Consider the following 9,153-nt stretch of genomic DNA (forward strand, 5'->3'; position numbering starts at 1 on the left):
ACCCTTCAACCCTGGCTGATGATCTTTTTGAAGGGCCTATTCATACATCATTGGCTCCTCTCTCCTCCTTCTATCCTCCAAAGGAAGAGGTCTCTTATATAGACCTCTTCCGAGAACTAGTGATGAGGGATTTTGAAGGAATACCTACTAGAACCTTTGGGACACACAAATTATGGCTAAATGAAAGAATGGCCTTGAACAGCTTGGTGGGTGACCAGAATTTGATCAATCGCCAAGCTGACAAGGGAGGAGGAATAGTTCTCCAGAATTATTATGACCATGTGGCTGAGGCACAAATGGTACTCATACCATTAGATCTGGTTAAATGCAGGATTTAAGCTTGTTGGTATGCATTTCAAAATTAAGTCAGCTGTAGTGTAAACTGAACAGTTTTAAGTTAACCTGTCTCATTTCCAACACTGAGCAATCTTAGACACAAGAAAAGCAGGGTGAGTAGCACTCTTAATAAGTCAATAAAAGATACAGGTGCATCCTAGAAAAGTGAATATCTAACAACGTAAAAAGGAGAGTAGAAACCTAAAATACAGGTAACTAAAAGTCTAGGCAAAAGTTAGCACAACTGTATGAAATAAATAAGAGACTAGGGCGAATTCTTGAAATACAAATAGATTTAATAAAGTTACACTAAATAAGTGCATACATCCAAACATACAAACACATACATACAGGGATATAAGATGCATAAAAATGTTAGGTTGGCCGTGCAGGGGACTGGTGCACCAGTATACACAAAGTATACACAAATTGGCAAATGTTCATCACTTTGCATGTATAGGTAATATATAATTGTAATCCAAAGTATAGTGCGTGTCCTTAAAGTTGCACGGACCAAGTGGATACAGTCTTACCCCTTCGTGTCTAAATGTACATAGTAGCGTGAGGACATCAGGAGTCAAGGGGAGCTTACCCTCGCCGCGTCTTTTTCACAGGCTTGAGTTTTATCCTTCTATCTGGTACCGCATTGTAGCCGGGCTCCGCTTTGTTTCTGTTTGTCTGGGGCTGCTTCTCACTTCATATGGGTTTCAATAGGTAAACATTGCCACCTCTCTTCCTGACTATGGTGCATTCTGGGGGATCAGAATGCACCATAGTCAGGAAGAGAGGTGGCAATGTTTACCTATTGAAACCCATATGAAGTGAGAAGCAGCCCCAGACAAACAGAAACAAAGCGGAGCCCGGCTACAATGCGGTACCAGATAGAAGGATAAAACTCAAGCCTGTGAAAAAGACGTGGCGAGGGTAAGCTCCCCTTGACTCCTGATGTCCTCACGCTACTATGTACATTTAGACACGAAGGGGTAAGACTGTATCCACTTGGTCCGTGCAACTTTAAGGACACGCACTATACTTTGGATTACAATTATATATTACCTATACATGCAAAGTGATGAACATTTGCCAATTTGTGTATACTTTGTGTATACTGGTGCACCAGTCCCCTGCACGGCCAACCTAACATTTTTATGCATCTTATATCCCTGTATGTATGTGTTTGTATGTTTGGATGTATGCACTTATTTAGTGTAACTTTATTAAATCTATTTGTATTTCAAGAATTCGCCCTAGTCTCTTATTTATTTCATACAGTTGTGCTAACTTTTGCCTAGACTTTTAGTTACCTGTATTTTAGGTTTCTACTCTCCTTTTTACGTTGTTAGATACTGAGCAATCTTAGTCTGAGAGTATAACATGCCTCCTTGTATCTGGAAAGTCCTTGCATAAAGGGGCAGTAAACTGGAATGTAATATATATATATCATTTGTGTATTGAGGAGGAAACATTTCTGCATGGTTTTAAATATAGAATTTCTACAGCATTGTCAAATAATCATAAATACACTGCTGCTAAAAAAAATGTGTTTTTATGGACCCCTGGCCCCACCATACAACTACTAACACACTGAAGTTACAATCTTAAATTGCACAAAGAAATAAAAAACATTTGCTAAGTAATTCCTACCTCCTCTGCAAATGAAAGTGATCAGCCGTCTGACTCAGGCACACACTGTACAAACAAAGTGCCAAGTCTGTCTCACGCTGTGCATAGTGGTTTAGTGCACACTCAGAAATCCTCTCAAATGCTAATACTTTACTCCTTGTAATAACGTTTCCCATGCTCAACTAGCACTCTGCTGTAGTACCCACTGGTGGCTGCCAAAATTTAAAAAAAAAATTTTTTTTTTTTTTTTTAGTTCTTGCCTCATGGGGCCCCCCTAGCCCATTGGGCCCCTGCCAGAAGTCACCCCTGTCACCCCCTGATGGCGGCCCTGGGCACAATGCATTATTGGGGACACAGTTTATTACAAACTAGTGATCCAACTGAGAGGATTGTGAAATCTTTGGTGGGTTTGTTGGAAATTGGTTTTTTTCAAGTGGCATTCTCAATAAGAAAGAGAAATTATATCTTCACCCTGACCATCACAATATTCCATATTACTACCACCTACCAAAAATTCACAAATGCCCAACCAAATCCCCCAGTAGACCGATTATAGCAGGGATAAACAGCTTGACAAACAAACTCTGAGTATATCAATTTGTTTCTCTAGAAATATGTGATCCATCTGCCATCCTATATTAGGGATACCACTGATTTACTAAATAAACTTGAGGGGTCACACAAAATGGGAACTTTATTTGGATCACTTGTGATGTGAGTGCCCTTTACTCTAATATATCCCACGATTTGGGGGTTGAAAGCAGTATAAACATATTTGGAAGCAGATATTTACATGCCAGATGTCCAAAAAAGCTATTTACTAGATTTAATCAACTTCATTCTTACACACAACAATTTCTGTTTTTTTGATTAATTTTATCTGCAAGTTAAGGGGACGGCCATGGGCACCAGGTTTGCTCACAGTTTTGCTAATCTTTTTATGGGTAATTTTGAGGATATTTACATTTATGGATCCCAATGGAGAGCAAACCTGGTGTTCTATGGCCGCTACATTGATGACCTCCTATTTGTCTGGGATGGATCCCTAACGGAGGCCGAAAAATTTATATTACACCTCAACAGTAATAATATGGGGATTAATTTTACTTCTAATATCCAACATCAACACATTGAATTTTTGAATATAGTATTATCTTGGGCCGAAGATGGGGCTTTATCTTTGGCTACTTATTTCAAACCAGTCGATAATAACAATTTTCTTCATTTCACTAGCAATCACCTCAAGGGGTGGAAGGTCAATATTCAGTATAGTCAGTTCTGTAGGATACATTGTAATTGTAGTTCTATAGAAATGTTCGAAGACCAATCTATAATCTTTAGAAATAGATTCCTGGAAAAGGGTATCCACTTGATTTGATTGAAACTAGCTATAGGAGAGCACGGAACCTGGAGAGATCTAAAATCTGGAAGCCTATTAAAGAGGCGAAGAAAGATAAGAATGCTTTTCTTCCAGGTTTTATAACACAATATGGGGCTGATTTATCAATGTCTGGCAGACATGATACGCTGTAGTTGGAGATTCACCCTCCCTGTCTTTCCTGTACAGTCATCTGTAGACTTAAACTACTTCCTCACCTCACATCCTTGTGTTTCTTATTTCACTCTTTCTGCTTTTTATTTCTGACCCATCTTTCTCGTGTCTACATTTTCACTTTCCACATGTAGAATATTGTTCCCTTTCACTGTAGCTTTTCTTTTAAACTCTCTCCTCTTCACCTTCTACCTCGCATGTTTGCACAATATTTTTCCTTCACTTCTCATTCCCCTTCGATGTTGCACATGTATTTGCATTTTTTATTATGATTTACTAAGATGGAAAATGAAAAATATTAACCATATAATTGTGTGCCAGCAACTGCCCAGGCAATGTATATGTTAAATTAAATAGAAAGGATGTTCAAATTTCAGTAAAATATAACTGAATCTCTTCAAACAGCAGGGACACTAAAGTCAAAATAAACATGTGATTCAGGCAGAGCATACAGTTTTAAGAAACTTTCCAATTTACTTCCATTATCAAATGTTGCAGTCTTTTTATATGCACTCTTTCTGAGGCACCAGTTCTTGCGGAGCAAGTGCACACGCTCAAATGGTAAGCATATACTAGTCTGTAGAAATAAAGAAAAGATTTACCTGTGGCAGGACCTAATAAATCCGTAGGGCATTGGTGCAAGTAAAAATAGACTTTATTGTAAGTCACATGAAAATTACAAGGTACAAACAAGCTCAGGAGTGAGCTGAAAACAATGCTGATGTCCGACGCGTTTCCTGCCCGTAGGCACTTCGTCAGGGACTAAACTTGCTAATACAAACACAGCTTAAAAAAGACACACCTAGTCACGTCGTGATAAGAACGCCTGTTAATCAGTATGAAAAGGATAGCACTCATACAATACATGGAAACACAAAGTATCGCTAAAGATGTACAAAGCTTCGTAGTTTGCAACAAATGTATCAATTGGTTACTATTGTATATATATCTTGTATCAAAATAAAGTACACACAAAGGATACATTCGAACTATCTAAATGGAACACTTGAACAATAAATAGGTTCCGCAATACTCTGTTATTACCATAGAATAAATACCGTTAAATGCATTTACTGCGCATCATGAACAAATATCGGTAAATGCTAAAATATTATAGTTTGAATTGTTTACAGAACTTCACAGAGATTCTCTAATACGGCAACATAATGTTAGAGGGTAATACAATATAATAAAACATTATGCCGTGAGTACTGGGCTCTTAGATGGATGCGCTAAGTAAGCAAAATACATGAGAGAGTAAAGGAACAGGAACGATGTATATAAGTGATGTTGATATTTTCACATATAATTTGCATATTCCACATATGAATGACTATAAAATAGAAAAAGAATAACAATGCTGAACTATTACATCCAGCATTACTATATAAAATCTATATAAAGACTGCAATGAAATGTTAAAAAATTTTTTTGAAAATGTTAAGAAAAAAGGGTTGAAACCTAAGTTTCATGTCACCATCGTAAACATCATCTCATAGACAAATTGTGGTGTGATGTAAAATGTGGTGACGAGATTAAAAAGTAAAACGCAGCGGTGAGAATGGAAGTAATAGTAATAATGATGACTGTTTGTGAATCCTACAGTGCCTGACTCCTGTGCAGTAGCGTTAAAATGTTGTAAACAATCGTGAAGTGTAATAAAGAAAAAAACTGACTAAATGACAGTAAAAATAGAATGAAAATGAAAAGAAAATACAAAAATAATATGTGAGTGGATTGTGCTATACCTAAAAAATAAAATGACCTGAATTGAGTTTGATAACGTGGGTATGATGTGTGTTGCCAAAAAATTGAATAATAATGCGTGTTGAAATAAAAATACCGTACATAAAAAAGTGTACACATGGAAACATGCAAAAAAATGGAAAAAACAAAAACAAAATAAAAAACAAAAGTGGGCAAGGAATTCAATCAACAAAATATCTTAAGTCGGTGCTCTTGTTCATTCCTAGAGGTATGCCTCTAAGACATTGGGATTTTACAGAAGTCACTGTGTATAATACAATCAATCAGTATTGCAAGTGGGGAGATTACCACTTTGCTTTTTATACGATATTACGTTTACAGTGTACCTCTTTTATACTGAGTGCTTTAACTGCATTGTGTGTACATATGCTATATACTAGTCTGTGATTGGCTGATGTCTTTTACATGATACAGGAGTCAAACAAATAGGAGAAAAAAATATGTTTTAGAATCTACTGCTACTGCTTATTTGAATTTCAGAGTGGAATTACATTGTCTTTTTATTATACACATGTTCAGTATGCAATTCTGTTGTATTTAGTGATCCTTTAAGCTAAGTAGAAATTAATGTATTTGATATATTGATATATTTTTGCTCTTTTTCTATTGATGCAGCTGCACTATATGGAAATGGGACTTACTTTGCCAATGAAGCATCATACTCTTCTTCATACTCAAAAGCTGATTCAAATGGCTATAAATATATGTACCTAGCAAGGGTGCTCACAGGGTTGTCATGCAAAGGAGAGAAAGGAATGCCAGCACCTCCACCCAAGAACGCAAGTGATCCAACCGACTTGTTTGACAGTGTAACTGATACCGTTGACAAACCTTCAATGTATGTCATTTTCAGTGACATTCAGGCTTATCCAGAATATCTAATCACATTCAAATAAGGTCCTTAGTTATCACATTTTTAACTATAATCAGTGTATATTTTGTGCTACACAGATACAATGGAACAATTATTTGCACCACAGTTTCTGGTTCATTATCATTATCGTTAACAAAAAAAATAGTAATTAATAGTACATTTAAAATCATTTGCTGTGTATGCATGCTATGTATCAGTTAAAAATGTTTTTGGAAAAATACAAATAATGTTAATGCATTTAAAAATGTAGTTTTTGTTAATATTGCAGGTTTTTATTATTTCATGGAAAAAAGAGTATACTGCTTTAATAAAGTCTTGAGTATGTTCTCTGTGTTGTTTCAGCCATTTGTAGCCAATTCTAAATAAAGTCCTGTATTAATCTAAGTTACTGTGTAGCATAAAACATGGTCTGGTAAACAGAAGTATGCACTCAAGCTTCTATGGGGCAATGGGGGAAAAAAACTAAATGTTCAGAGATAAATCACAGGAAATGCAGGCATGATACATAAGAAAAAATACAGTGCATTGTTATTTTACTGTGTTTAGTTAAATATTTTGGGCGAGACTACAAGTGGAGAGCTAATTTATCCCCTGCCCGTAAATGGGTAAAATCGCTTAGAAAATTAACCAGAAGTCAGACCTCTGGTTAATTTTAAAAAGGTCCCCCATTTGCCCCTAAATTAAGTGTGCATATCCCTGTTAAAATTAAAACATATCAGCATATTTTTAATTTTTTCAAAAATTACTTCACAAAACAGTTTTATGGGCGTAAAGTTAGCAGGTGCTGTTAGAAAAAAAAAAATCACTGAAAAGTGCCTTTACATTGTTGTCTATGGGGAACTGTGTGTTCTCTATAAATATATATGTTTATGCTTTTATAAATATTATGTTTATGTGTTAATATGTGCATATACCCATATAAACACATATATTCATATACATATATATTTAATATTTGCTGCTTGACTTACCCCCTCAGTGCACTGGGTTCTCAGACGTGTCTGATGGCATGAGAACGAAGCTCCCATTGGAGCCTATGGAAGCGCGCTTTCGTGAGCACAAAGCTTCCATGTAATGCAAACGCGAGGTAGCATTTGCATTGCCCTTTACTTGTAATACCAGCGCACATTTGCGTGCGCTGGTATTACTGAGTGGAGCACAGATATTGTACTCCTGAAAGCGCTCCATTGGAATCTAGGCCTTTTTGGGGGTTACCTTTGAATTTGATGTATTTTAATGTTTGTTAGAAATGTCTGTTCTTTTGTGAGATGACCAATGATTATGTGATTTTCTCCCTTCTGTAAATTCCATTAGAGAATTTGATAATCAGTTCAAACTTGCAAATCAGTTTCAGCAAATCATCAGTTGGCACAAAATTGTATTACAATTTTTTTATTATTATTTTTTCTTCTGAAAAGTTTATTACGAACAGTTTTCTTAGCAATACAGCCATAGGTTACAAGAGAGCAAAAATAATAGCACTATTTTGTATTAACATTACTTGAGCGCAATCAGTAGTGCTTCTATTCTTGCACTAGTAGTACAAGTCCAAAGTTATTGTCACAAAAGTGATAGTCTAGCGTGCACTAACATCTGCATGTGAGCGCTGGTGGCAAATTCCTGCAAATAATAAACTTTGGGGGCACACAGTAATATTCCTGTTGGATAAGCCTTGAGTGCTAAACTGATGGTGCACTAAGTGGATGGTCTGCAGTTAGTAGAGTTCTTATGTATTTCTATGCTGCACTATTGATGATAACGATTTATACTTCAGGTCTTAAAAACACTTAAAGGGATATAAAACCTAAAACATTTATTTTGTGATTCAAACAGAGCATGCGATTTTTAAAAAGTTTCCAATTACTTCTATTATCAAATTTGTTTAGTTCCCGTTATATTTTTTGTTGAAGAGATACCTAGGTAGGTGGGAAATAGGAAATAGTTCTGCTATCTAGTGCTTTGGCATATGGATAAGATTTTGGAAAACTTCTGCCATAGAGTGCTCAAGACACGTGCACACTCCTGAGCTTTATTCAGCAAAAGATACCAAGAGAATAACTGTCATGTTGTTCTATATGTTCAAGCTTATTAGGGTATTTGCTGAAGGCCAATTGGCTTTGTTTATTATAGTAAATTGTTGCTACATAAGCGTGACTAGCAGATTAATATACAGTGGGACCTCGGTTAAAGAACGACTTGGTAAACGAAATTTCGGTTTACGAATGAAAATTCTGGAAAAAAAATGCCTCGGTTTATGAATTTTTTTCGCAATACAAAACAAGTGTCCCGGTTTTGGAGCCATTTGCAGCAAGTTGTGGAGCCTTTTGGAGCCATTTGCAGCAGGTTTTGGAGCCTTTTGGAGCCATTTGCAGCAGGTTTTGGAGCCTTTTGGAGCCATTTGCAGCAAGTTGTGGAGCCTTTTGGAGCCATTTGCAGCAGGTTTTGGAGCCTTTTTGGTGCATCTCAAGAAGTGGAAAGGTAGGGAACTGAGCTTGGTTGTTTGCATGCTTTTTACTGTGTGTTCTGCATTCTGGGGGTGATTTCCATGCCAGCTCATGTGCTGTGCATGCCTGTTACAGCTCATGTGCTGTGCATGCCTGTTACAGCTCATGTGCTGTGCATGCCTGTTACAGCTCATGTGCTGTGCATGCCTGTTACAGCTCATGTGCTGTGCATGCCTGTTACAGCTCATGTGCTGTGCATGCCTGTTACAGCTCATCTGCTGTGCATGGCTGTTACAGCTCATCTGCTGTGCATGCCTGTTACAGCTCATCTGCTGTGCATGCCTGTTACAGCTCATCTGCTGTGCATGCCTTTTAGTGTGGTTTCCATGCCAGCTCATGTGCTGTGCATGCCTTTTACTGTGTGTTTTGCATTGTGGGGTTGTTTTCCATGCCAGCTCATGTGGGTGTAAAGCATTTTTTATTTTTTTTGCATACTTAGGGACGGTGGTGTCATGGCACCCAAGAAAGCAGCGGAAGCTGGGAAGAGGAAGAAGGAG

The 9,153-nt window shown here is 37.0% G+C and overlaps 1 protein-coding gene across 1 annotated transcript in view; it reads left to right on the top strand.

Annotated features, from left to right (window-relative positions):
• Window positions 1–6,478, top strand: part of LOC128657683 (protein mono-ADP-ribosyltransferase PARP14) — a 411,551-nt gene extending 405,073 nt beyond the window's left edge. The window contains exon 18 of the mRNA XM_053712086.1: window positions 5,894–6,478. Within this exon, the coding sequence (XP_053568061.1) occupies window positions 5,894–6,174 (281 nt within the window). The 3' untranslated portion in view covers window positions 6,175–6,478. The remainder of the gene's footprint in view (window positions 1–5,893) is intronic.
• Window positions 6,479–9,153: the final 2,675 nt, after the last annotated feature.

The sequence above is a fragment of the Bombina bombina genome, chromosome 1 (genome assembly GCF_027579735.1).
Source record: "Bombina bombina isolate aBomBom1 chromosome 1, aBomBom1.pri, whole genome shotgun sequence".
In the NCBI taxonomy this organism is placed as follows: domain Eukaryota; kingdom Metazoa; phylum Chordata; class Amphibia; order Anura; family Bombinatoridae; genus Bombina; species Bombina bombina.